Source organism: Musca autumnalis, unplaced genomic scaffold (assembly GCF_047663935.1).
Source record: "Musca autumnalis isolate F117 unplaced genomic scaffold, ASM4766393v1 scaffold_3, whole genome shotgun sequence".
Lineage (NCBI taxonomy): Eukaryota > Metazoa > Arthropoda > Insecta > Diptera > Muscidae > Musca > Musca autumnalis.
In genome coordinates, this window is record NW_027411866.1 from 257828914 (window position 1) to 257855857 (window position 26944).

The window sequence follows — 26944 nt, forward strand, 5'->3', positions numbered from 1 at the left end:
ACTTGCACTACTATCCTCAACCAGCAAAAACAAACAAAATCATAACGGAACTTAATTGTCCAAAAAATCACAATTGCACATCAATACACCATATGAACGCCATATTCAATTTAATTTATATGTGTTTGTTTGTATGTCATATGTGCATCTTCAGTGGTATGTAAAGCGGTACGGTACAATTATACGAACCTCGTGTTTCCTCCTCACATCATCAAGAGGACAATGGATAAATAAATAACCCCAAGGAAAATAAATTTTTGTCTCTTATTTCAGTTGCCTTGCCGCCAAATTTTCAGATTTGATGCTTTTATCGCGCCTTTTTTTCTAGATGTTTCTGCTTCTTGGACAAATAAGAAATGAAATTATCCTTCACCGCTAACTGCACGCTGTTTCTGTTTTACTTTTTAAACAATTAATAAATGGGGGGTTTTTTTCTTGTATAGATTAATAACAGCTTGCTTTATATTGCTTCATAAAATTCCATTGCTATTTCTTTCTTTAACTGTTGTTTTAATAAATAATATCAATTTTTTGTTTGAGTTGCAAATTTCGCGTACACTTCACTTAAATGAATAGAGATCTATAGATCAATTTATGCTTTTATGACATTTTTATAGTGAATTGGCAACATGTCGAACTATTGGTCTGTTCCAGTACTGCGAGAATCTAGTAATTTGTACTATTTTTTCCGATAACATAAAGGAAAAAATGTTATCGTATTAAAAAATAGTTGCTTGTTGCAGGTTCTGGAACAGAGCATATGTTATCAAATGGATTGTTGTTCAGACAGAAAATGAAAATGTGAAAGAAGAAACAAATGTCAAATGAAAAAATAAAGAATATATTTTTCATTTAGGCCATGGCACAATTACCAAGGTAGTGGTATCACACTAGCTGGTCGAATATGAAAAGTCATATCCCTTTATAAAAAAAAATATTTTTAGTCGTGTTCCTTTCCCCTGCGTTTTCAAAAGACAGGACAATTCACTTTATGTATTGATTATCAAAATCTCACAACTTGCCTGTGTGACGTAGGCGTCCCGACAACTGCAAAAACAGTTGTAAAATTATGAATGTTCCTTTACGTGCAAGAATCTTCAAGTTTTACCACTTTTTACTCGAAAAGCGTTCCTTTACTTCAGAGACCATACAATTCATATGGGTGCAGTTTACAACTTTTACTACTTTTGCCGGTTTAACCATTTTCAAAAGTAAAGGAACAGGCCAATTTTGTTTTTGTTCATGTTCTTTTGTTTTCAACACATTTCACGTATTATCTCACACATTTTTACAAAAAATGTCAAAAATTTGTTAACCCTACTGTCTGAAAAACTGATGGACAGCTGGGAGACAGCCGGCAAATGTATTTACAGCTGTGTTCCTTTACTTACCAGAGATTACCATTTTTTACCATACCAAAAGTCGAACGCTGACAAAACAAAAATAACAACTGTGAAATAAAAAACGAAAATTGATTTTTTATTTTTCTTTTTGACATTGCTACCAGATCTACCAATTTTGCGTTCCCTTACTTTTCTGGTAAAAATGTTCATGATAGAGCAATTTTGACACTTTTACCACTTTTTCCATTAAAAAACTAAAGGAACAAAGCTTACGTGTTACTAAATCAGAGTTGTATTTGAAGAAAAATTGTCTGGTGTAAACGCCTAGATACGTGCCTGAGGTTACCACCCTCTAGGAAGCATGGTGGACATGGACATGACACCTCTTTTGGCCTGTTCCCGTACTTTATAAAGTGGTAAAAGTCGTAAACGATTTTCATATATGGTCTGTTCCAGAACTACAAGAATCTACTAATTTTTACTATTTTTTTTTCGATAACATAAAGGAAAAAATGTTATCGTAGTAAAAAATAGTAGCTTCTTGCAGGTTCTGGAACAGAGCAATAAATTTTGTGTACGGGAACGCAAAATGTTGGCCTGTTCCCGTACTTTATAAAGTGGTAAAAGTCGTAAAAGTTGTAAAGGTCGTAAACGATTTTCATATAAATTTTGTGTACGGGAACGCAAAATGTGTAAAAGTGGTAAAAATTGTAAAAAGTTTTTAGTTCTGGAACAGAGCTATGTATAAAAGTGGTCAAAATTTTAAAAACTTTTTAGTTCTTTTTGTCTACTATTATGATGACAAAGTCAACACTTTGTCAACAGGTTGTCAACAATTGATAATTTTACCTTAATAAGAAGAAGCATTGTTTATATTGAAAACTGACAAGCCATCTTCTTATTTTTTCATTTTTCTATTTGTTTGGCGTAAAATAACCCAGCAAAAAATTTGGAAGTTGTGCAATTGGAATTACGATTTCACAACATCTTTCGATGTAGTCCAACAGTGTTATGAAAAATGCGCTCCATTCGATACATTTTATAAGCAGTTGCTTTAGAGATCCCTACAAAACAAAAACAGTTGTGATTGAATTTAATGGAAACTTTTTTAATTTGTAGGGATCAACCAACTGTTTTTGTTTTGTAGGAATCTCTAAAGCAAATGCTTATAAAATGTATCGAATGGAATGCATTTTTCATAACTCTGTTGGACTACATCGAAAGATGTTGTGAAATCATAACTCCAATTGCACAACTTCTAACTTTTTTTTTGCTATAACTCTGCGTATTGAGTGTGCGTTCATAAATACAAAAACAAAATAATGTTTTTCCAAAACAAAAACAACAAATTGAAATGCATGTATTTTGTTTTTGTATATTTGAACGCACACGCAGAGTTATAGGCCCTAAATTAAAAAAATGATGTTGACGTTTTTCAGCCATACGACGACGTATGACACAGCTGTTTTTAGCATGTCCGACATTCACATTATTTTCATGACAGCTCCAATAAGAAGAAGCTGTTTTGATTTCTTTCATAATCGTATTTCTCGGGGTGATCTTAAATTAATTTAATAAAATTATTACAGAAAATGTTGCTCTCGCATAGTACCAGACTATGGAAGACGCGATGTATGTCGCTCCGACGCCTTTATAATTCAACAGCTTCGAAAAATGCTTTGGCTGCCACTCAAAAAGCAATAACGGATGACAATGATGAATACTGGGACACACCACAATATCCAGAGATAAAAGATACATCTTTTGCCGGACGCAAACGAGAGGAGGCAAAAACATGGCATGAGCAAATACAAAAAACCCCAACTGTGGAGGAAAAGCTCATCAAAATCAATATGCCAAGGTACTATGGTTATAAGGTGGTCCAAATGAATGAAGAAAGATTGCCCTATAACTGTTTGCCGGCCATTCAGCACTATACCCGAACACATTTTGAAGCAAAGGAAAATGAAATAAAGGACGATGAAAAATTGTCAGCCTATGTTCAAAAACTAAAGGATCGCATTGTGGATACCTTAGAGTTCAGTTATGATTTATATAGGTAAAAATTGTGAATATTTTTCAGGATATTTACATATTTCTTAAAAATTCATTATATACGTACTTTTAGCCATAATCAAGCCGATGACTCTGAAATGGATGACATTGAAAGTGAGAAGGCGTTCACACAAATTGTCGTGGAACAAATCCACAGAGATTTAATTATTAGTTTGGGAGCCGATTTCCCACACCTTCGCGAGTTGGAAATTGATTACAATCCCAGACACGAGGCGTTTTGGACAGTCGGAGGTATTGAGCCACCAAAAAATGTAGTTAAATCCAAAGAAGGTAGAGATTGGCAAAAGGATAGCGCAAAGGAACACGTAGATCGATTTATGCAGTACAAAAGTCGGCCAATTCTAGCGTTACGGCACCAATTGCAACTGCAACCGTGGAAAAATGAAAAGGAATACAACGACCTAACTATGGCTAAAGGTTTACCACGTTATGAATATGATCCACGCACCCTGGGATATACAACTGGATATCAACATGGCACAAACATTCCTGGTAAATACATAAAGCAACAAAAGAAAAAAAGAATATGGATGTTTAAATCTTTCTTTTTTAGGTTACTGGCCCAATAGTATGAATAGCTTTGGTTTCATTTCCTATCAAACGAGAGCTCCTCTACTACGCCGCCCTAAATCGTATGGCGAGGAAGATCAATTGAATGCCCTACACGCCCATGCCATACAGTCAAGTTTTGCATGGCTTTTAGCACAAGCTAATTATTATGGCTTCAATACTTTTTCAGAGCTTACCTACCCAATGAACACCCAAACCATTGTTACCAACGGTAAACAATGGTCCTTTTATGAGTATCAATTAAATACGCTTCTCATGCATGGTCGTCACATTGATGAAAATCCCCGCATCAACAATTGCAGAGGTTCCTCCGAATTGACATTATATCAGGAAATCGATTCCAAAGGCAAGGTTATTGGTTTCAACGAAGAAGTTCTGAAGCATTTAATATCATGCTATACGAAAACTCCCAATGTACAAAGATCTATCGACGAACTTACACCATTTTTGGATAAACAATACAAACGAATTGCCGATTACCCCGATGAAGAAAAGAGGACGTTCTTAGAGCAAGTATTTAAACATATGTGTTCAAATCGTCCCAGACATTTGGAATTGCCCGAAATCTATATGTGGGAAAAGATCTATAAGATTGATAATAAAACGCGGCCTTTGGAAGCTAAACGCCGATTCTTCGAATTATCAATAAATCCATGGAAACGTACTTTGGATCAATATGATAAGGAGTATATTCCAAAAGCAGAACGTCCCGATGGTCCAAAGAGTAAAAATAAATTCAAGAAAACCTATTATCCTTAAAGAAAATGAAGAAATAAGTTGTATTGTTAAAGTCTTTTAGAAATAAATTGGAAAACATTTGAAAAATAATTTCTTCAATAAAATTAACGTTTTATTTCGGTGGTAATACATTTGATCATATAACCGCTTAATCCATTTGCGATGATGGCGGTTTTTGAAATGGAAATAAATAAATTACAAATTAATTATATTCTGCACATTGTGGGTATTTTTATGTTTCTATAAAACTGTGCCTATCAACGTTGCTGATTCATTCTATGATCGCTTTTGTCTGATATAAAACAGTGAGTTTTGATCAAAGTACCTTTATTTACCTAATGACAGTGTTTTATCCACTAACTCCTTGATTTCGTTCATATTGAAATGTTTAAAACTGTCTTCCAATTGACGGTGCACCTTAAGTTCGTCCTCCACAAAAGGAACTAAACTTTTATATTGGCTATTTTCTAGTTTTAATGAAGCCAACATCAATGAATTCTGCAAGAATAACATTTCTGTAAGCCTAATATGATAAAAAATAATGAACATATTTACAACATACCTCTAGAAATGTCTTCCTATAACGTTCTATTTGATCGTCTATATCTTTTTCATCCCATTCGGTGTATTGTTTGGCATGATCGAAATACGGTGGCAACAACACATGATCCGGTACAGAAAAGTATTTCTTGTCCATCTTTTCGACCATTTGTATAGAACGATTTATGGACTTGTCACTTATTATATCCTTTACTATTCCATCCTTTTGTTGTGTCAAAATTGCAGATGTTTCTTTTGTGCAATCAATTTTGCTTAGAACATGATCCAGAGCCAGATTTAAAATCTTTTTTATGAAATATTTGCGCTCAATTGATATATGTTCGGCAGAAAATCCGAAATGTTCAATTTCTCGCTCATTCTCCATGGCTTACAATAATAAACAAAAATTTTAATTTAATGTATTTAATCTATAAACACAAACTTATCGCGCCTATCGCAATTTAAGGGATTTAAAAGTCGAAAAGATATAACAGTATTTTATAACTCTATTCTTCCCCATTTATAGATTTCTATGAACTGTTTAGCCTTTACCTAATTAACTGCGTGTTGCGTTCAAAAAAAAAAAAAACAAAAACAAAATACATGTATTTGTTTTTGTTGTCAATTTGAAATACATCAAGATCTATTAATAGATCTTGAAATACATGTATTTTGTTTTTGTATTTTTGAACGCACACGCAACACGCAGTTAATGCTGTTCTACACGGTATGTTTTTTACATATTTGTGCATACCAACTGTCACTTTTTACAAATCTGAATTTTGTACACATGGTGTGAACCATACAGAAATTTCAATGCATGAAAGTGTTATGTGCATACATATGTATATTTTTCGAATAGAACACGCTCTATTCTCGTCTGTACAACCAAAGATAAACAGCTGTTTTGTTTGTACGCGGAATAAATAAAGAAAACTACAGAAAAGGAATGAAAAATAAAATTTTGCCGTGCAGAAGGAATCACATATGGGCGAAAAAAAGTGACAGTTGCTATGCATGAATATGTAAAAAACATACCGTGTAGAAACCCCATTATTAATTACGTGAAGGCTTTTATCTCGTACATAGTACTTACTGGGCGTTTACACCGGACAATTTTGAGCAGACAATAGGTCTGTACGATAACCCAAAAATTTGTACAAATTCGTACAAATTTTTACTGAATGCTGTTCGATAACAAAATTATCCAGCAAAAGAGAGCGAGTTTGGAGAGAGTTTTGTGGCTGAGAACTTGCAAATTTTTGCTGGGAAAATTTGTTCCGCAAAAATTTGCAAGTCTGATCAGCTGACTTTTAATCACCTGTTCAATGTAAACAACTCGAAATGTTAACATTTTTGACCAAGAAAATTTCACAATTGCTCATTTTTGTAGATTGTGGATAGTAAATGCTCTGTTCCAGTACTGCAAGAATCTACTAATGTTTACTACTTTTTTGATAACATAAAGGAACAAATGTTATCGTATTAAAAAGTAGTAGCTTCCTGCAGGTTCTGGAACAGAGCAAAAGTTAACTGCAATTTTTAAATTTATGTTTTTGTTCCGTTTGGTTTAAAATATCAATAGAAACAAAAACAAATCTCATACATTTTCGGAAACAGCTGACTTTCTTGCAAGTTTTTGCAAAATGCTGTTCGATAACTTTCTGCAATTTTTCTTGCTTGAGAGAGTAAAATTCACTGACTGAGTAATTATTCCTGTGAAATACCCTAGACAGACGGCAGAGTTAATTTGCATTAAAAATGTCCTAATTTGAATTAATTTTTCACCCTGACAGACGATAGTATCTGCATTTATGAAACAGCTGTTTGTGTTGTTTGTTTGTACCCAGCAGACCATTTCATAAAGCTTTACAAAAGTTCGCCAAAATATGCGAAACAAATACACTTTATACCTTTGATCTTTTCACCACGATGAAGCAAAAATAAATTTAATTTATTCGCGATATTTTTGAGTCTTTTTAATATTATAAAAATATTGCAAAACTTTAAAAAACATTTGAGGAAGATATAATTTTCGATAGAATTGGTATGGTGGGTAATGAAATTTTTTGTGAAAATAAAAATTTGAAAAAGAGATTTGTTAGAAGGCTTTAAAAACGATTCTATTCTACTCGCGTAAGACCACTACTTATTTTGAAGAAACGCGAAAATTGCTGATTTGCTTTCCATTTTTATTTTCTTAAACATGGCAATTTGACAAAAGACAATTGATTTTCAACAGCATTGCCATATTGAAATTGCTAAATTCAGTTTAAATTTCCTTTGATTTTGTGCATTAAGAATGTGGATAATGCACGAATTAATTTGAATTAAGGCAGTTAATGCAAATTAACGCTGCCGTCTGTCTAGGGTAAAAGTTATCGTACACACCTAATAGCAAAAATACAACCATGGCACAATAATACAGGTACAGCGGCAAAAACAGCTGATCTTCATACCAGTTGTCAAAATGCATTATTGTGAATAAAATCACATACAAAATGTTAACAATCAATTCACAGTAATGATTTCATGTAACACCTTCTAATTCCACCATGGATACAACCCTTTTTTTTACTAACTAGGTATTTACACAAGAGAGTTTGTCTTAAAATACAACCCCGATTTACTAACACATATGTTATGTTCCTTTATGGGGGTTTTACACGGTATGTTTTTTACATATTCATGCATAACAACTGTCCCTTTTTTTGCCCATATGTAATTCCTTCTGCACGGCAAAATTTTATTTTTCATTCGTTTTCTGTTGTTTTCTTTATTTATATCGCGTACAAACAAAACAACTGTTTACCTTTGGTTGTACAGACGAGAATAGAGCGCGTTCTATTCGAAAAATATACATATGTATGCACATAACACTTTGATGCATTGAAATTTCTGTATGGTTCACACCATGTGTACAAAATTCAGATTTGTAAAAAGTGACAGTTGGTATGCACAATTATGTAAAAAACATACCGTGTAGAACACCCCTTACGTGCATTATAGTACGTTTATATATAACCGGATTTAACAAACCCACTGGGTTTCAAATGTCAATTCCTTTGCGTAGACGTCAAATTAATCCTCATTAAGAAGGTTAACCCTGCAAAAAGCCATAATATAAACATGGCCTTAATCTTCAAGTTTTATCTCTTTTTACAAGGCGTGTACACAAGACAATTTGTCTTAAAATACAACTCTGATTTACAAATCGTTTGTCTCCCAGCTGTCCATAACTTTTTCATAGACAGTAGGGGTAACAAATTTTTCAAATGTTTGTAAAAATTAGTGAGATTATACACCTGTTCCTTTACGTCCAAGATTCTTCAAGTTTTACCACTTTTTACTCGAAAAGCGTTCCTTTACTTCAAACACCAAAATGCATATGTGAGTAGTTACAACTTTTACTACTTTTGCCGGTTTTACTATTTTCAAAAGTAAAGGAACAGGTCAATAATTGAGATGTGTTGAAAATAAAAGATCATGAACAAAAACATTATGTGTGAACGGAAAACAAGAAGAAATCGATGATTTTCATTGATAATTTTACAACAGTTTTTGCACTTTTTTGGACGCCTATAATACATGAACTCAACACAACTGTCCTGTCATGTTTAAACGCAGGGTTACTTGAAAAACGTTCCCCTAGTCCCGGTCCACATTTCATGAAATTCTGCGTCCATATTAGAGTAAAATCGTGAAATTGCTGTACTAGGGAATTCGATCTAAGAACGCCTAATTTCATGAAATTATTAATGAAAGTCACGCTAGTGTGGACCGGGACTAAAGGCCTGGGTACATAAGCCGCTCGGCTTTCTTGCTTAATTCATTTCTGGTAAAAGACCAAAGACCAAGTTCGACCTAATTGAAATGTGGTTATGACATTTCTTTATTCCTTTACCAGAAATGAATTAAGTAAGAAAGCCGAGCGGCTTATGTGTCGAGGCCTTTTAGGCCTGCGTACATAAGCTGCTCTGCCTGATTGCCTTGCTTTCCTGCTTCATTTTTGACATAATAAAAATAAAAGAATGAAGAAGGCCGAGGAAATTTCGAACTGGGTTGCCCTTTTCTTTCTTATTCTTTTATCAGAAGTAAGCAAGGTAAGCAGGCCTTAAAGGCCTGCGTACATAAGCTGCTTTGCCTGGTTGCCTTGCTTTCCTGCTTCATTTTTGACATAATAAAAATAAAATAATAAAGGAGGCCGAGCAAATTTCGAACTGGGTTGCCCTTTTCCTTTTTATTCTTTTATCAGAAGCAACCCAGTTCGAAATTTGCTCGGCCTTCTTTATTCTTTTGTTGTTGTTATGTCAGAAATGAAGCAGGAAAGCATGGCAACCAGGCGATGGAGCTTATGTACCCAGGCCTTAAGATTCTTGCACGTAAAGGAACAGAGCTTTCCTCTCTCACCGACAGATTGACAATTGCCGCAAGGAAAATTGCCTAATGTGAATATGAACTTAATGAAAAATTTACATATAAGTTGCCACATCATTTTGATGTAATTTATGTCTGTCCCAGAACCTGCAAGAAGCTACTAATTTTTACTACTATAGTAATTTTCCCTTTACGTTATTGAAATTAGTAGATTCTTGCAGTTCTGGAACAGACCAAGGACTGGATTCTTGTTCTATGAAAATTTGAAATGAAAAATATTTTCTTTATAATTTTTTTCATTTGACAGTTTTTCCTTTATAAAAGTTTTCATTTCACATCTTCATAGAAACAGAATTGAGCCCCAAAGGCGTACAACATTCACAGGTAGCAAATTTGATATCTCATACGAAATTTATGGCTAGTGTAAACACCACTCTAACGGTGTTAACCCTGCGTTTACACATGACAGGACAGTTGAGTACATGTATTGATTGTCAAAAACCCAAAACTTGCCTGCGTGACGTAGGCGTTCAGACAACTGCAAAAACAGCTGTAAAATTATTAATGAAAATCATCGATTTCTTTTTATTTTCCGTTCACATATTTTGTTTTTGTTCAAGTTCTTTTGTTTTAATACATCTCAGTTATTATTTCGCACATTTTTACAAAAAATGTCAAAAATTTGTTAACCCGACTGTCTGTGAAAAAATGATGGACAGCTGGGAGACAGCCGACAAATTTATGTATGTGTTAGTAAATCAGAGTTGTATTTGCAGACAGTATGTCTTGTGCAAACGCCTAGTAAAATAAGACATTTCCGAGATGTCAAGACCCATATCTCGGGAAGTGTGGACTTCCCCTGGACAATTATAAACCTTTGTAATCAGGGTCCCACATATTTTAAGCTAGATCCGAGAGGTGCCCCTAAACCACATTTAAGCCCAAAATGACATGAACAATAACAAAATATGTGAACGAAAAACATTCATAACCAAGGACTATACAAACTATACAAGGTCGGCCAATAAGCCCAGCTGATTATTATGTTTGTTGCCAAAAACATTATTGTGATTTAAAATGCAAAGAAACTCAAATCACAGTAATGTAAAATCTATTATGTTTGTTGCATGGTACAATAATAACTCTAAAGCCACACGCTGAAACTTTCATACGAAACTTTCCCATTATTTTGGCGATCATAGATCGAGTTCCATATTCCCGGTCCACACTAGCGTGAATTTCATTAAAAAATTTCATGAAATTAGTCGTTCTTAAATCGAATTCCCCACTAAAACAATTTTATTATTTTACTCTACTACGGAAGTCGATCTATACACGCATAATTTCATGCACATTTTTTAATGAAATCACTCTAGTGCGGACCGGGACATACTAAAGTGTTTTTATGAAATTACTGTTTTGGGGAACTCGATCTAAGAACGCCAAAATTATGGGAAAGTTTCGTATGAAAGTTTTAGCGTGTGGCTTTATGCTAAGTTTACATTTACGAATTCCACTCGATTTCAACTGTCAATTCCATAGTCCCGGTCCACACTAGTATGAATTTCATTAAAAAATTTCATGAAATTAGGCGTTCTTAGCTCGAATTCCCCACTACAGCTGTTTTATGATTTTACTCTACTATGGAACTCGATCTAGAGACGCATAATTTCGTGTCAAAATTTCAGTGAAATTACTGTAGTGTGGCCCGGGACATAGCTCAAACGTCAAATGAAATCTCATCTGGATTTCATTTGACGTTTAACCTATGGATTTGACAGTTAAAATCAAGTGGATTTCGTAAATGTAAACCAAGCATTAGAGTTATTGTGTAATGTAATGCGTTATTGTGAATAATTTTGACGTTTGGTATGATTTGATGTAACACCTTCTTTTTCCATCATGGTTTGTTGTCAAAAGTCGTTAACAGAATTCTGAATGTCCGACCATCTGTAGGCCTTGTTCATAACTTTGCAACTGTTTTTGCAGATATCGGGCCTCCTACGTTTTGGGATTTCGACAATCAATACGTGAACTCAGTTGTCCTGTCATGTGTAAACCCAGGGTTAAAAGTCAATTTTCCTTGTAGCTGTGTTCCTTTACTTACCTGAGGTTACCATTTTAACCATTTGTTACCATTTTTAACCTGCAAAGCGTTCCTTAACCCCGAAAAGTGGCAAAACTGGAAGCAATTTTTAAGAGAGTGAGAGGGGAGAGAGAGCGAAAATGGCTTTCTCTTCTACCACAGGCTACCAGCAAAATTTCTGCAGGTAGAAAATGGCAGAACTGATTTTTCGACTTTTGTTTGACGATTATTTCACAAAATGGACGAAAACCCGAAGAAAAAGTCGAACACTGACAACACTAAATTAAAAACTGTGAAATAAAAGACGAAAATTGATTTTTTTATGTTTTTTTTTCTGACATTGCTGCCAGACCTACTATTTTTCCGTTCCTTTACTTTTCTGGTAAAAATGTTCATGAGAGAGCAATTTTGAATAAATTTGACACTTTTCTCTTTTACCACTCTAACCCAGCAAAAAAAAATGGAAGTGGTGCAAGTTGGAGTGAGGATTTCATTACATGCATGGATGCGCTTCCAGTGGACTAATGAAAAAGGCAATCCTTTTCCTCACATTTGGATTACATCCAACAAGCACTTTTATGTATAAACGATAAAAAATTCAATTTTCATTCAACAAATGAAATTAAAGTAATACGGCGTTTATATTATAGTTTTTTGCAGGGTTAACCTTCTTTATGAGGATTTGTTTGAAGTATATACAATGGAAATGACATTTGAAACCCAGACCCACTGGGTTAACCTTGTTATATATAAACGGCCTATAAGAATAAAATTAAAATGTCTTATTAATGGCCTGTTCCCGTACTTTACAAAGTGGTAAAAGTCGTAAACGATTTTCATTCAAATTTTGTGTACGGAAACGCAAAACTCGTAAAAGTGGTAAAAATTGTAAAAATGGAGTGCTTCCTAGCTGCGTGCTGCGGAAGCAAAATGGAGTGCTTCCTAACTGCGTGCTGCGGAAGCAAAATGGAGTGCTTCCTTTCTGCGCGCTCCCTTGTAAAATTCACTGAGGAATTCATAGAAAAAGAAGCACTTCGTGACACTTGCACCAGTGATTTAACTGCTTCCGTGGATGCAAACTTTTTGCTGGGAACCATTAAAAAAGTAAAGGAACAAAGCTTGTGTAAACTATTTGAATATTGTTCCGAAAGTTTATTTTAATGAAACGTTCGTTCAAAATACAACCAAACTAATTGAATTATCGAAGGGGAATAAAAATAGGACGAAAGTGGCTAGTTAGGATAAAAAGAAGTTTGTGAATATTTATTATTAATATTCATCAATATGGAACCTGAACAACTGAAATATTTACTCGATAAGGACACTGGAAATTTTCCAAAAGTTTTAAAAAAATTCAACGAAGAGGTGAGTAAGTGGGTGGATGTTATTTGTTTATATACATACCCCGTCTTGCTAAGATGAATGTGTCATACGAGAATAAATTGGAAAAATTTTCTATTTCTAGAACGCCGATCTATTTCAATTCGAAAAATTTCATAAAAATGATTTGTGGTTTGATTTATGGAAGGCCGTTTTTGGAATATTAAACGATGGTAACATGGAGAAATATCATACCGAATGCCTGAATACAATAAGGATTTTGTCACGAGATGAAAGTAGTCTAATGAAAAATAACATTGTTCCTGACATTGGTTGCCTTCTTAAGTTGGCCCATTTAGCATCGGGTACTATGACTGCTACCACTCCTGACGCCATTGATCAGAGCTTTAATACTGACATCGTTGTTGAAGCATTGAAATGTCTTTGTAATTTAGTATTTCAAAATACTGAAGTTCGCAGGGAGTGTATACGTCAAAATGTTGCCGATCTTATATTCCAACGCTTGTCATCGTCAACCCAAACCGAATCTTCCATAGAACTATTCGATATGAAACTGTTGTTCCTTATCACAGCATTGGATACAACAGTCCGTAGCAGAGTTTTAATCGAACTCAATGGACTCACCTATTTGACCGAACTTTTAGATGAGAAATTTCGTGTTACTGCCGAATTTAGTGATCAACAATTTGATATAGTCATTGAATTGTTAAAAGTTATGTTCAATATCACATCGAGCAGCGATAAGAGTCCTAGTGAAAATGAAATTCAAAGCCTACACTTGACAAGTGTGATTCGTGAAATACTAATACGCTTTAGTGAAATGAAAACGGAACGTGAACGTTCAGTTGTTTCCCATTCCATTGATCTGTTGACCAATATATCGAGTAGCTGCCTTAGTGAACTGATTGTGAAATGTGATAGTACAGCAGTGTCAACGGAAAAACGTCCTATATTTGAGAACCGTAATGTAAGTGCTCTGAGTACCACATTGCGTTATCTTCACTACACATTGGAAGAAAATGAAAAGAGTTCTTCGACAAACAAGAACTTGGTTACACCAGTATTGGCCATTTTGGTTAAATGCATTTCCAGTAATTCAATAATGCGGCGATATGTACGTAGTGTTATACTACCACCTCTAAAGGATGTATACAAACGCCCAGAGGAGGGTAATGAGCTACGCAATTATTTATGTCGTCTTCAGGGCAGTCCCGACATGGTGGTACGGAATCTCACCTATGAACTGTTGCTTGTCTGCTGTAAAAAGAGTCAAAGTCGCCTAATAAAATATTTCGGCTATGGTAACATGGCGGGCTTGTTTGCCAATGCAGGCCTACTTGCTGGCCGTAAGGTAGAAACAAATGAATTCTCATCGGATGGCGAAGATAGTGATACACAGGAGTACAGTGATATGAAACATGCTATAAATCCCGTTGTTGGTTGTTATGTACCACCAACTCCAAATCCTTTGGATGGCATGAGCGAAGAACAGAAAGAGTATGAAGCAGAAAGATTAGTCAACTTGGTGGATCAGTTACATCGTGGTGGTATTATACAGCCATGTCGTATAAATGCAGAGGGAAAGCCTGAACCAGTCGATCATATATTAGAGTTGCAGGAACAATTGCGCAAGCAACAGGAATTACACAAGAACGACAGCGAATAAAATTATTCATGTCAGACAATATTGGAAATGCTTATCCAAAACACCCATACACAATCATCATAATTCATTACAATCACTGATATTGTAATATGTATGTATGAATATGCAAGGCATGAAACCAATGCAGTAACCAAATGTGACTAATGCATCGTGTAAGTAGTTGGTCCAACGTAAATGAATATGAAAAAGCTGAAATGTAAATGTGAGATGCAAATAAAGGGAGTCACCGATATTTGCTGTTGCTTTATCTTAATGTCTTAATCACTTTGTAGCAAAAAGAAGATTAAAAATAAACACTAAAATATGCTAATAATATAAAGAAAGAGTATTCACCAAGTGTGTTTTTGTTATTTAAACTACATGCTCAAAATAACATGCAACTTTTACAAAACAGAATCCTAGGAAATTATCTTTTAAATAATGTTAGGGAAAGTGCATGAGAATTTCTTTTTTTATCCCTTTGAAATAAAAACAATTTGTTTTATATATTTGTTACAATTATGGCATAAAAATATGTATATTTATTTGTTCCATAATACTCGAAATTCTAATTTAATGTATATTTTGTACAAAATATGTGGGGCAGTTGTATGTAGTCATCATAAACAATGACATTGGACTAGAGGGATAAATGTTGAGTATCGAAGAAATATAACGTTAAATAAATTTCGATATTGAACGCTTATGCTGCTGTTTGTGCATAAGACTACTGCGATACTGCTGTTGCTTCTGTCCATGTTGCATCTGAACACCATTGCCAGTACTGTTGTAGAGTGCCGAAGAAGGTGATTTTGAAAATTCATCGTAACTTTTAATGAAGTTATCTCTACTTCCACTCGTTATAAGCTCATGTGAGGAGGCATCATTGTGTTTTCCTTTGGTCAATAACTGAAAATAGGTGCTCTTGATGGGTGTATTTGCTGAATGGAAATTTGATTGTTTTCTTGTGAGTTGTTTATAATTATTTCTTAGTTCTTTCTCCGGTTCTGGATGTGCTGAAAATTGCTTGCCAGTTATTTCATTCGCTTTCTGGCCTTGATTTTGTTTGGAATAGTTAAAGGTGTCGCGACAAAAAGATTTTACTTCATTCTTATAGCGTCGTATTTCATCTTCAAGTTTTTGTAAGCGTCTTTCATAGCAAACTCGTTCCTGAGATTTTTCACTGGCAGGAGATTTATTAGCATTCGACATTTCCGATCTGCCCTGATGTAACAGTGGTGAGGATGCCGTTACTGATATGGTATTATACGATTTATTATATTCCGTTACTTTATTGTTTTCAATTTTATTCAATGATGTAGAACTACGATAAAGCTTGTGTGTAGTGCTAGGAACTTTAAGGTTTGCTGTATGACCACCGGCATTGCTTATGGTGTTTCTAGAATTGTCATCCAAATTTGTTGAAGGCCTGTGTAAATTTGACTGAGATTTAATACGCTGACGTTCCTCTAATGTTGGTTTGACATTATCCGAGTCAGCTGCAGTTGTTATGTTGTTCGTACTTTTATTGAATTTTCGTTTCACTAACGAAGGCGTTGTAGCAGCATCAGTTTGTTTGTTATTGTGGGATTTATTGCCACTTTCATCGTTTGTTGGAATGCCTTTCTCAATTGTGGTTATCCTAGATTTGTCCTCGGTAGTGATCTTTTTGCTTTGTTTGCACTTGCCTAACTTTTTTATTTCGGATTTTTCCTGAACATTGCCTGGATGAGTTCTATTTTCAGTTCTAAAAATGGAAAGTATGGTTTTGAATTTGATTTGAAATGGATTACATATGTGGGATTAAAAGATTATTTAAGAGAATTCGTTAAGATGTTTTTGGAATCTTTAATAACTAACAAGTTATGTTGAACTTGTGAATACAGGTAACTCAAAATGACTCCTCTGCAACACCATAGGAAAATCTATTCTTATTATAATGCTACTAAACAAAAGTACAAAACATCACTGCACATTACCTTCACAATAGTAATGAAAGCTGAAGGTTAAAAAATAATGTTAACAATTTGCCCTGGAACACAATTACCTTTGTTTGCTTCCATTCTCATAGATTTTCGATGCAGTATTATCCACTTGCCTTTTTTCTCCAGGTATTTGGGCAATTTCATATAATTTTGATCTATATTCGGGTACCGACAATCGTACATCATCACGAAATGGCGGCAGGATATCAACATTTAATTCAGTTTCTGGTATTGAATTACGAAATCTGTGGGGAATGTAATATTTGAGCGAATTTCAATTTTATTGAATATTGAATTGAATTACTTACTTTTCCACATAGGGATGACATAAGGCTTGTTTAGCTGTTAATCTACCCATGGGATCTAACACCAGCAACGATTTCACCAGATCCAAGGCATCTTTTGATGCATCATTTAATAAGTCACTGAAAGTTATTTTCCTTAAAGAAAAGAATCAGAATCAGGGAGATGCGCTAACATTTGCTGCCTACGTAAATCCACAGTGAGTTTTCTCACTCCCAAGAAAACTATGAAACTTTTTAGTAGATGTTTTTTCATCTGATAGAGTGGTAAATGTGGTAAATTGTGGTAAATGACCGTCTACCAAACCCTGTTTTTATTGTGGTGCCAACTCTAGCTCGAAAACTAATGAACCGATCGTCATATATTTTTGTATGCTTATTATGAACAAACAGATCAAGTCCTTCATCTATCAAATTTTTAAAATATTATTTTTTATCGAAATGGTTGACCCAAAAAGTCGAAATTCCATTTGTTGGCTTAAAAAAAAAAATTAAAAATAAAATCGATCGATGAAGGAAGTTTTTGATGTCCTTGGTAAGCTCACACATTTATCTTTGTCTGTGTATCATATTCTATGGTATGTACTTATTATTTAAAACAGGCCAATAAAAACTTTTTCGATTTTCTGAAATTTACAAGTGGGGGTCTCCTTAATTTGAAGCGAAAGAGAGTTACAACTCATGGGGATTTTATATTAATAATAACCATCTATATTTCTTACTTGTCTTTTGAAATGTTTTTCTTTAACAGTACTGAGCCAAATCCTGCTCCCACTGCCTTAATATCTTCTTCTGTTATATCCGGTAGGGTGGAAACGATTTTTTCAATCTGAAATTTGTAAATATATATTTTTCGTTTTTTTTGCGTACTATTGTAGAGTATATTTATTACCTGATTAACGGTACTGCTTCCTTGAAATAATGGCTTACCCCGAATCATTTCCCCTAGTATACAACCCAAGCTCCACATGTCGATACCCTTAGTGTATCTTGAAAAAATAAGATGGTGGATTAGTGGACAACATAATTCATTGGACAATAGTGTATATTCCTTATGTATACCTTTTACTTGCTATTAGAATTTCTGGAGCCCTATACCAACGAGTAGCCACATAATCTGTTAAAAGTGGTTCCACAGGTAATTCACTATTCATATCATTTGAATCGCAACGCATTGGTAAATTTGATACGGAACGAGCTAGACCAAAGTCGGCCAATTTACACCTTCAAATGAAAATCAATTGGGTGGAGAAGAAAATGCTTCAATTAATCATCACAATCTATTCACTCAATAACTTACCTGCATTTACTATCGATTAGCACATTGCTTGGTTTCAAATCACGATGTATAACATTACCCGAGTGTATATATTTGATGGCATTTATCAATTGATACATTATATAACGTTTATGGATATCCTTTAGTATTGTACCCTTTTTAATGATGTTATGCAGATCACTTTCCATATATTCGAATATAAGATAGATATCCAAATTGTTTTGTGCCCTTTAAGGAGAGAGGGAGAGAGAGAGATTTTGAAATATTCATCATGGAAATAAAAGTTTTGAAACTCAGAGATTTTCAAATACGCGTAATGTAAAGCAAAGTTTTGAAACTTATCTTACTTGTAAACATTGTGTAGCTTTATTATATTTGGATGATTTCGAAATGCCTTTAGGAATACAATTTCTCGAAACGTACGTTGAGCATCTGTTTCGTCGCGAAAAGCATCAAAGATCTTTTTAACTGCCACCGTCTCATTGTTACGTTTGTCCAAAGCTTTCCATACGATGCCATAGGCTCCTTTGCCTAAACGCTAAGCAAAGACGTGAACAAAATATTTCATGAATAGTAAAAAGAACAAGTAAAAAAGTGTCAGCCGGCTTTGCCGACAGATATATACCCTCAGCCAATGTGAAGCGAAACTTTCACCTCCGGACAGATCGAATGTATTTAAGGTGTCTTCAGAATTTTGTGGTCCTTTTTGGACATTTGAACTTGCCGACAAAAATGTGGAATAGGAATTAACTGCACTAAGACACAAATGTTGAACTTTTGTAGGGCAGGTACCCTTAGGGAGGACCGATATGGGCCATTTTAGAAGTTAAACTAAATTTTGATGAAATATTAGGAGATCCAAAGTTTGGACCAAATTCGTTGCCCCATTCAAGTGATATCATTTTAGTGACCGGTATTGACCATGAAACAAAGTTTGGATATAATTTGACGAAGACCAAATTCTGGACCAAATCGGTTGAACAGTTCGAGAGTTATCGTGCTCTCCGACCGCCACATATGGTGACACCTTTCGGGCTGTTTTCCCAAGAAATATGGACTTGCCCCTGAAAAAACTTTTACCGTCGTAATGGAGGTTACGAATGCAAATCGCATCAACAAAAACCAAAGTGATTCGAGAGCAGGTCTTAAAGTGAACTTATCCGAAATTTTGTGTGAGAGGTACCAGAAGGAGTAGAAAAATATAGTCCATATTCGAACCTGATCTATATCTGGTAGATATATTAGGATGTGCAAAATATAGATTACGTCGGTCACTCCCTTCAAAACTTATCGTGCGCAAAATTTTTCCGAACATTTTTGAAGTTTTGTGGGGGAGGTACTTGAAGGAGTGGACCGATATAGCCCATCTTCGTATTTAAACTATGTTTTGATAAAACATTACGAAGGCCAAATTTTGGACCGAATCGACAGATCCGTTCGAGAGTTATTATGCGCTCCAACCACTACACAAGGTGTCATAGGGGCTTTTTGCACCTTTCCGGCCATTTTCTCAGGAAGTATGGACTTGCCCCTGATGAAACTTGTACCGTCGTATGGGGGGAAGTGAATACAAGTTGTTGCAACAAAAATCAAAGCGATTCGAGAGCAGGTCCTAAACCGAACTTATCCGAAATTTTGTGTGGGAGGTACCAAAAGGAGTGAACCGATTGAGTCCATATCCATCTAAGTCTGGTAGAAATTTCACGATGTGCAAAGCATGGACCAAATCGGTTACTGCCTTCAAGAGTTATCATGCCCACAAATTTTCCGAACATTTTGGAACTTTTGTGGGGGAGGTACCGGAAGGAGTGGACCGATATAGTTCATCTTCGAACTTAAACTAAGTTTTGACAAAATATTACGAAAGCCAAAATTTTAACCTAATCGGTTCATCCGTTCGAGAGTTATCGTGCGCACCAGCCAGACAGACGGACGGACCTTGCTAAATCAACTCCAAATTGTCTGAAACACATTTCGTCCAAACATACTTGGGGTCTAAAACCATTATTTCGATGAGGCACATTTTGGCCGTATGAAAGTGTATATACCCTTTCTAGCCTAAAGGCTGAGGGTATAAAAAATAAGCATTTTGAAGTGTGGGAAATTAATTGGTGATTAGTTTTGTTGGCCTAAAGATTTTGGAATATTTTTAAGTATACAATTTCTTGAAGAAAATTTTACAAATGTAAAGAAATTAATCTCTACACATAAAACAAGATACGTTACTGGTCTACACAGACGGCAACGACTAAGAACCGCACTGCAAAAGTGAGCGTTCAAGCAAAAGATAAAAAACCAAGGTGATTATACTAATACCCAAAACGTCGGGGAACCGTTTAAAGATATGGAAATTTAAAGTCATTTCGCCATGCGATGGTCTTCGATTGATGTTTTTATGAGTCGGGAGTAGCGGCCAATTGTGAAGATAGAATTCCTGAATGAATATATCCCCTCGATTCAAAGTTGTGTAAAGCGTTATTCGCCTGACGTCAGATAACTTTTCAAAGGCGATAACCGGCTAGAAGCCGTTGCCGTATTCCAAAAAGGAGCACAACTTGCACATGTCTTTAAACAAAACTGGTAGCATCTTTGCTGGCATCTGACAGGACGTTATATTTTTAAATGTTTGCTTGGGTTTTTACAATTTTTTGAACAAATATTAGCCTTGCCTCTCTCTGTGATAAATTGTAAAATTGGCATATATAAATGGGGGACTTTTGTTATATAATTTTTATATAAAGGTCATAACTAACAAAATAATTTTACAGGAGAAGCAAAAAACTTTATAAAATGAAAAACCGTTTTACGGAATACTAATCTTATGAGGGCGAGTATATGGGATATTATCAATCATATCCGAATGGGAGTAAGTAATGAAACCAAAACCGCGGAAACGCTTGGTTTTGACACCCATCATTACAACAAAATCTGCAATGTTTTCCCATTTTCCGAAATGCCTTTGCTTGAATATATCGTTATTTTTGGACGTAGAATCGTGAAATTTTGGAAAAGCATGTATTTTACTCGTAACGAATTTTGATTTTTTTCGAAGATAAGTCTTCGGCATTAATGGTGACAATAGTTAGATATTAGAGTTGTGCCAAATGAACTATATACATATAACTATCCAGGTCACTACTCAATGTCACACATCATTAGTATAAACAAACTACGGATACGTAATATTACAAGTTACGCATATGTTTTGGAACTAGTACCGTGAACTCAACTCTAGTAGATACAAATACAGTGACTGTCACTGAAAATGATGCAACCTGAAATAACAAATGTAAAGGTTGATGACTTGGAAACGGGTCGAGATTTTTTAACAATTCAAAAAAACATTTTGTAGGCTGAAAAGTTGTGTTTAAGATGGCATACAAAAATATTCCGTGTCAGTACCGTTATACTAAAATTTTACCCGAAAACAAATAATGGGCATTTTTGAAGTGAGCATTAAAAATGATGCCATTTTAGTAATCAGAATGGTATAATAATTGGTTCCCTACTGTTTTCAGTAGTTTTGTCATTGATTCCCACGGAAAGAATGATGTTCCTGACGTAATTTTGGCATGATCGTAATTATTGTCCGCAATTTGGCTAGAAATCAACGTTTACATTTTTTATTTCAGGTTGCACAGGTTGACAGTCACTGTATATCCTTATCTTTGTATATGTATAGCAAACCTCAAGGAAGCTTTCTTCTATTTGCAGCATTTTCAGATTGTAATACAAGATTATGATAGAAGGATGAAGGGACTCACATCCCCTCTCACCTTCAAGCTGAGAATTGCCTCCATTAAATGGCAAACTTCATGAATCAATTTACATACATATCTATGTAATTCAAAAATGTACATACCTTTTTAATATCAAATAATTTTGATATATTTTCATCTATTTCGGACATTTTATGTTTATCCTGAGATTTTGATTTCGTTGTCATGGTGGCGCGCTTTATTCTACAAGACTGCAAGGGTTTTTCTTTGTACAACAATTTGTTGTTATCAATGTGATTTTTCTTAAAATGTTTCGACTCTGTATACGCGACACCAGCAAATGATAAATGAAAGTGTTGAATATGTTTTATGCATGCAAATGCAATTCTGTATTCTGATGATGATGATGGTAATAGAAGCCTGTCGTCGGCACGTGAGACAAATTCAATCCAATCTTTTTTGTTTAATCGATACAATTGAATGAATTCAAATTTTCCATGTGGCCGGCATTCTGGCGTTTCAGTATATCTGAATAGGAAGACAAGACAGACAATCTGAAAGTGAAATTGAGGATACTGTCAAGTTAAAGACTCAATAATTGTACCATGTCGTACATTTGCACTTGTTTTGTTTACCTACCCCGCAATAGGAAAAAAGCGTCAACTGTCTAGTTTATATTCATGATTCAAGGATGATGCAGTTAATAGCAAGAAGTTATTGTTTTTATTTTGCAAAAATCATATACAAATAAACATAGTACGTATTCACACAACATAAAATAAAGATTTTTTCATATGGACAAAAACAATATTAGCTGCTGGTGGACACAACCGTAAGGATTTATATCCTTATTATATATTTGTCGTTCTAAAATATGTTTGCTTTTTATGAAATATATTTTATTTATTTTTTATTTTTATTTAACACGGTTTTGGTAAAAATTTAAAAGAAAAAAATGTTGCTGACAGTAAGTTCTGATTGCTATGGCAGTGAAAACTAATTTCCATTCCTATTGGATTTCTGAACAATAGCTGTGTTTGTATTCCCTTCTCTTGGTTTCCTTAAGGACATAAAAATGTTATGTGTATTTCTATACCAACGACAAATGGATACCAACGTCCACTCAACACTTGGTGTGGGTGTAAACAACGTTCGGTCGCCATACTAACATCCACCTGTTTACATAGCAACAGGATATGGTATTTTTTATTGGGATCCTCATGTTTTGTGCGTGTTGTGTGTGTGTGTGCGCAGGATAAAAAAGAATTGCAATTACCGGTATTTCAGAAAAAATAAAAACTAACATAAAATTCAAATTCCTTCGGAATTTTCCGGACGGAAAATAATTTTAAAAAGTGAAATTCTTTAAAAAATCAATATCTTAAAACTTTGAAAACTACTAGAATTACTTAATTATGGTATATTCTTGCCGAATCGACAAAAATATTCCCTTGTTGCACAAAAATATGGAAATAAAAAATTGTGAAATTGGGGAAAAGGAACAAATTCCGCACGGAATTTTTATTCATGATTGCCCTAACAGTGAATATCTTAATATGGTAATATTTAAAATTTGAATGAATTTAAAACAATTTTAAATTGTAAAAATTAAGGTTCATTTTATTATTTTGACAATTTGAAAATAAACCATATTCATCGGATTGACTGGGTTTCATTTTGAAAATCAAAAATATTTTGATTTTCTTAAGTCATAAAATTTACACAAACATTTTCAGAATGTTGACATCAAAATTTGATAATGTATTGTCCCATGGCACAATTAACCAGGTAGTGGCATCGTAAAATTTTGAATATGTTATGTCAAAACTTTCTTTATGTTGTTGGGGAAATTACAACAAAAATAATTTTTTTATAAAGGGATTTGACTTTTCATATTCGATCAGCTGGTGTGATACCACTACCTGGTAGTTCTGCCATGTATTGTCCGCTTTAAAGTATACTCTTGGTTCATGGCACAATTACCAAGGTGTTGGTGGTATCACACCAGCTGTTCGAATATGAAGTGCCAAATCACTTTATAAAAAAATATTTTTGTTGTAATTTCCCCAACAACATAAAGGAAGTTTTAACATAACATATTCAATATTTTACGATACCACTACCACGTAAGTCCCAATTTACATTAGGCGAGTTTACTTGCGGCAATCAGTGTGGCCATTTTAGAATTTTTGCAGCTAAATTTAGCATTATTTTTTGTATTTAGCCGCAAAATTTCCATTTGGCATTTAGCACTTTTCTTAGCATTTTTCCATTATAAATTTAGCATTATTCTATCCACGAAATCTGAGATATTTTAGTACTTTTCTATTAAAAAATCTGATAAATGTTGGTTGAATTGAATAGAACAGCTGTTTGAACAGCTCAAAATACCAGATTTTTCTTTTTTTTGCTCTGATTTAAAGGAATAAAAATGTGAATAAGCAAATAAAATAAAACAAGTAAAAACGTTAAGTTTGCCCGGGTCGAGCTTGTTATACCCTCCACCACGAAATATTCAGAACTGATATGGAATAGTTAGTTTTTCTTTTTGTTACGAAAGTACCAATACCACTATTTTAGGTGGAGAAGTTTTTTGACCACTAGGAACCCAAATACTTAATAATTCAGTCATCTAAAAACTTGAAACCACCTGAAATCGGGTGGTACTGTTATATGGGGGCTATAGCAAAACTTGAGCCTATGTACTTAATTTTCGATGGAGAAGTTTTTAACCACAGCGAACTTTAAATACCAAATGATATCCAATTTTGCCCGAAAATGTAAATAAAAAATAAAAAAAAAATAAAGCCGATGGTGCCGTTATATGAGGCCATAACCAAAAATTTGGCATGTGTCCTTTATGGTGAATAAGTTGTTTAACCACTTTGAACCCAAATGACACCCACAATGACTTTAATAAGCCAGTACCTTTTTATGGGACCTATTCCTAAACGTGGGCTCTATGTCCACATGGTGGAGAAGGTTTTTGGAATCTTAAATACCAAATCATAGCTAATAAAATGTAAAATACAACCGTTTTATAGGGGCTGTATCAAAACATGGACCGATCTAGTCCATCTTCGAACTTGACCCGATTGCAAACAAGACGCATTTTTCAAAAAATCAGTGCATTATCTCAGTTTTTGTGGATGCCAGAGTGATTACCACATATGGACAGACATGCATAGATCGACTAAGAATTTTATCATGAATATATACTTTATGATTAGTTCAATGCGCTACAAACGGAAAAACCTTCTATACTGTGTTGGCGGGTATATTTGATTAAATAATAACGTTTTTAAATTTAGCATTATTTTTTGGCATTTTAATATTTATTTTAACATTTTTTAGCATTATTTTAATGCTGATTTAGCTGCAACACTTTTTCAAATCTGGTCACACTGGCGGCAATTGTCAGTTTGTTGGTGAGAGGCAAAGGGTTACCATATGCCTCACCTCTCTCTCCACCAAACTGACAATTGCCGCAAGTAAACTCGCCTAATGTAAATTGGGACTAATTGCGCCATGTCTTGGTTGAACTAAAATACTTTATTTTATTATTTTGTTAAATCAAAATATGGCTCATCTCTCTCCGCAGAAAGGGTTGTTCGCATACCCTAATTGCGTTGCCAAACAAAGTAGTCTATTGGTCTGTTCCTTTACTTTTAAAAGTGGTAAAACCTGTAAAAGTATTAAATGTTGTAAACTGCTCCCACATGAATTGAATGGTGTCTGAAGTAAAGGAACGCTTTTCGAGTAAAAAGTGGTAAAACTTGAAGATTCTTGCACGTAAAAGAACAGAGCTTTTGAATCACGTAAAGTGAAAAATATGTCAAAGCTGAAATATTAACGTACCTTCGACGTGTCAGTGTTTTGGTCGTAGGTATTAGAAAAATTAAAGCTGTTGGAGAGAGGTCTTGGGTAGTCGCTTTCTGAATAGTAGTATTAATCAGGGTTTCGGAGTCGGAGTCGGAGTCTACGAGTCGGAGTCGAGCAATTTTGCTGGAGTCGGAGTCGGAGTCTGAGTCGAAAAAAATAACTCGACTCCGACTCCGGGCAAAATTTTTTCCACGTTATAGAAATAAAACATTAAATTTGGAACAAAAACATTTTATTTAAACTATTATTTTTTTAAAAGGAAGGTATAAGAAAACATATGTATATGCAAGCGGTATATTATACTAAGTTAAAGGAAAATTCACAGGATATTTACTATCCTCTGAAGTGTAGTCTATTCATCCCTATTTTGTTGATCCAATTGATTTTTTACATTTTTGCAAACAAAAGTAAAGTTCTATGACAATCGAATTAAGATTGGACCCTTAACTACTTTCGTCAAAAGTCTTACTGGTATTCTCACAAAGTTCTATTGGTATTCTCATCTTGTTTTTATGAGAAGTTATCCTTGTCTTCTACTAAAGACATTGTGGTCTCTATGGGAAATCTTACTGAATACCCTGTGACACAAAATGGAAGTCAAGATCTGGGGGATGAAAACCCCAAAGGATCCCATAGCTGAAATTTCTGAGTTATGACATAATGAATTTTTTGATTGATTTTTTGATCAATCATTGAGAAAATAGCTTTTTATCTCTGTTTCGAGATATCGTTTCATCATTGTTAGATGTCATGTTGTCGAATATGCAGTCCTTCTACCTCAGTTCCTTCGATGTCCTTTTTGTTCTTGAACTCAAAAAGTAAAACAAAATGAAATTTTTGACAAAAATGTTCCATCGAAAATTATATGTATTTCGTAAAGTTCGCATAATCTATTAACTATATACAGTCAGGGACAAAAGTTTACATACACCCCCTAAATCTCGGGTATTAGGGTTAGTAGTGATTTTTATGAAATTCCAAGTATGCAGTTTTATTTCGTCTCACTAATAAACAATATTTAATAGAACAAAAGTATATTCCATAATACAAATAACGGTAAA

At 34.3% G+C, this 26944-nt stretch overlaps 5 protein-coding genes across 8 annotated transcripts in view; 2 read left to right on the forward strand and 3 right to left on the reverse strand.

Moving 5' to 3' along the window:
- LOC141399397 (uncharacterized) overlaps positions 1–589 on the reverse strand; it is a 67078-nt gene extending 66489 nt beyond the window's left edge. For both annotated transcript variants that reach the window (XM_073978069.1, XM_073978068.1), the window contains exon 1: positions 190–589. The gene's annotated coding sequence lies outside the window, so the exon portion shown is untranslated. The remainder of the gene's footprint in view (positions 1–189) is intronic.
- Positions 590–2816: 2227 nt separating this feature from the next.
- Positions 2817–4831, forward strand: mRpS30 (mitochondrial ribosomal protein S30). Its single transcript, XM_073978070.1, has 3 exons — positions 2817–3402; positions 3472–3911; positions 3973–4831. The coding sequence occupies exons 1-3, from the start codon at positions 2936–2938 to the stop codon at positions 4746–4748; spliced, it is 1683 nt and encodes a 560-aa protein (XP_073834171.1). The 5' UTR covers positions 2817–2935; the 3' UTR covers positions 4749–4831.
- A 206-nt stretch (positions 4832–5037) lies between these two features.
- On the reverse strand, positions 5038–5740 carry Mis12. Its single transcript, XM_073978071.1, has 2 exons — positions 5290–5740; positions 5038–5225 (listed from the first exon to the last, which is right to left on the reverse strand). The coding sequence occupies exons 1-2, from the start codon at positions 5650–5652 to the stop codon at positions 5055–5057; spliced, it is 534 nt and encodes a 177-aa protein (XP_073834172.1). The 5' UTR covers positions 5653–5740; the 3' UTR covers positions 5038–5054.
- Positions 5741–12864: 7124 nt separating this feature from the next.
- On the forward strand, positions 12865–15060 carry ric8a (ric8 guanine nucleotide exchange factor A). The gene is made up of 2 exons (XM_073978072.1): positions 12865–13095; positions 13196–15060. Exons 1-2 carry the CDS (start codon positions 13015–13017, stop codon positions 14735–14737), a joined length of 1623 nt encoding a protein of 540 aa, XP_073834173.1. The 5' UTR covers positions 12865–13014; the 3' UTR covers positions 14738–15060.
- Positions 15061–15212: 152 nt separating this feature from the next.
- Positions 15213–23184, reverse strand: Erk7 (Extracellularly regulated kinase 7). 3 transcript variants are annotated; one of them, XM_073978073.1, is made up of 10 exons: positions 22641–23184; positions 22145–22555; positions 18630–18820; positions 18304–18510; positions 18066–18227; positions 17896–17992; positions 17726–17832; positions 17010–17141; positions 16764–16946; positions 15213–16463 (listed from the first exon to the last, which is right to left on the reverse strand). In XM_073978073.1, the coding sequence occupies exons 2-10, from the start codon at positions 22226–22228 to the stop codon at positions 15395–15397; spliced, it is 2232 nt and encodes a 743-aa protein (XP_073834174.1). In that variant the 5' UTR covers positions 22229–22555; positions 22641–23184; the 3' UTR covers positions 15213–15394. The 3 variants fall into 3 exon arrangements, with proteins under 3 accessions (XP_073834174.1, XP_073834176.1, XP_073834175.1); XM_073978075.1 differs by having other exon boundaries at positions 22145–22576; positions 22641–23023; XM_073978074.1 differs by having other exon boundaries at positions 22616–22999.
- Between the last annotated feature and the right edge of the window lie 3760 nt (positions 23185–26944).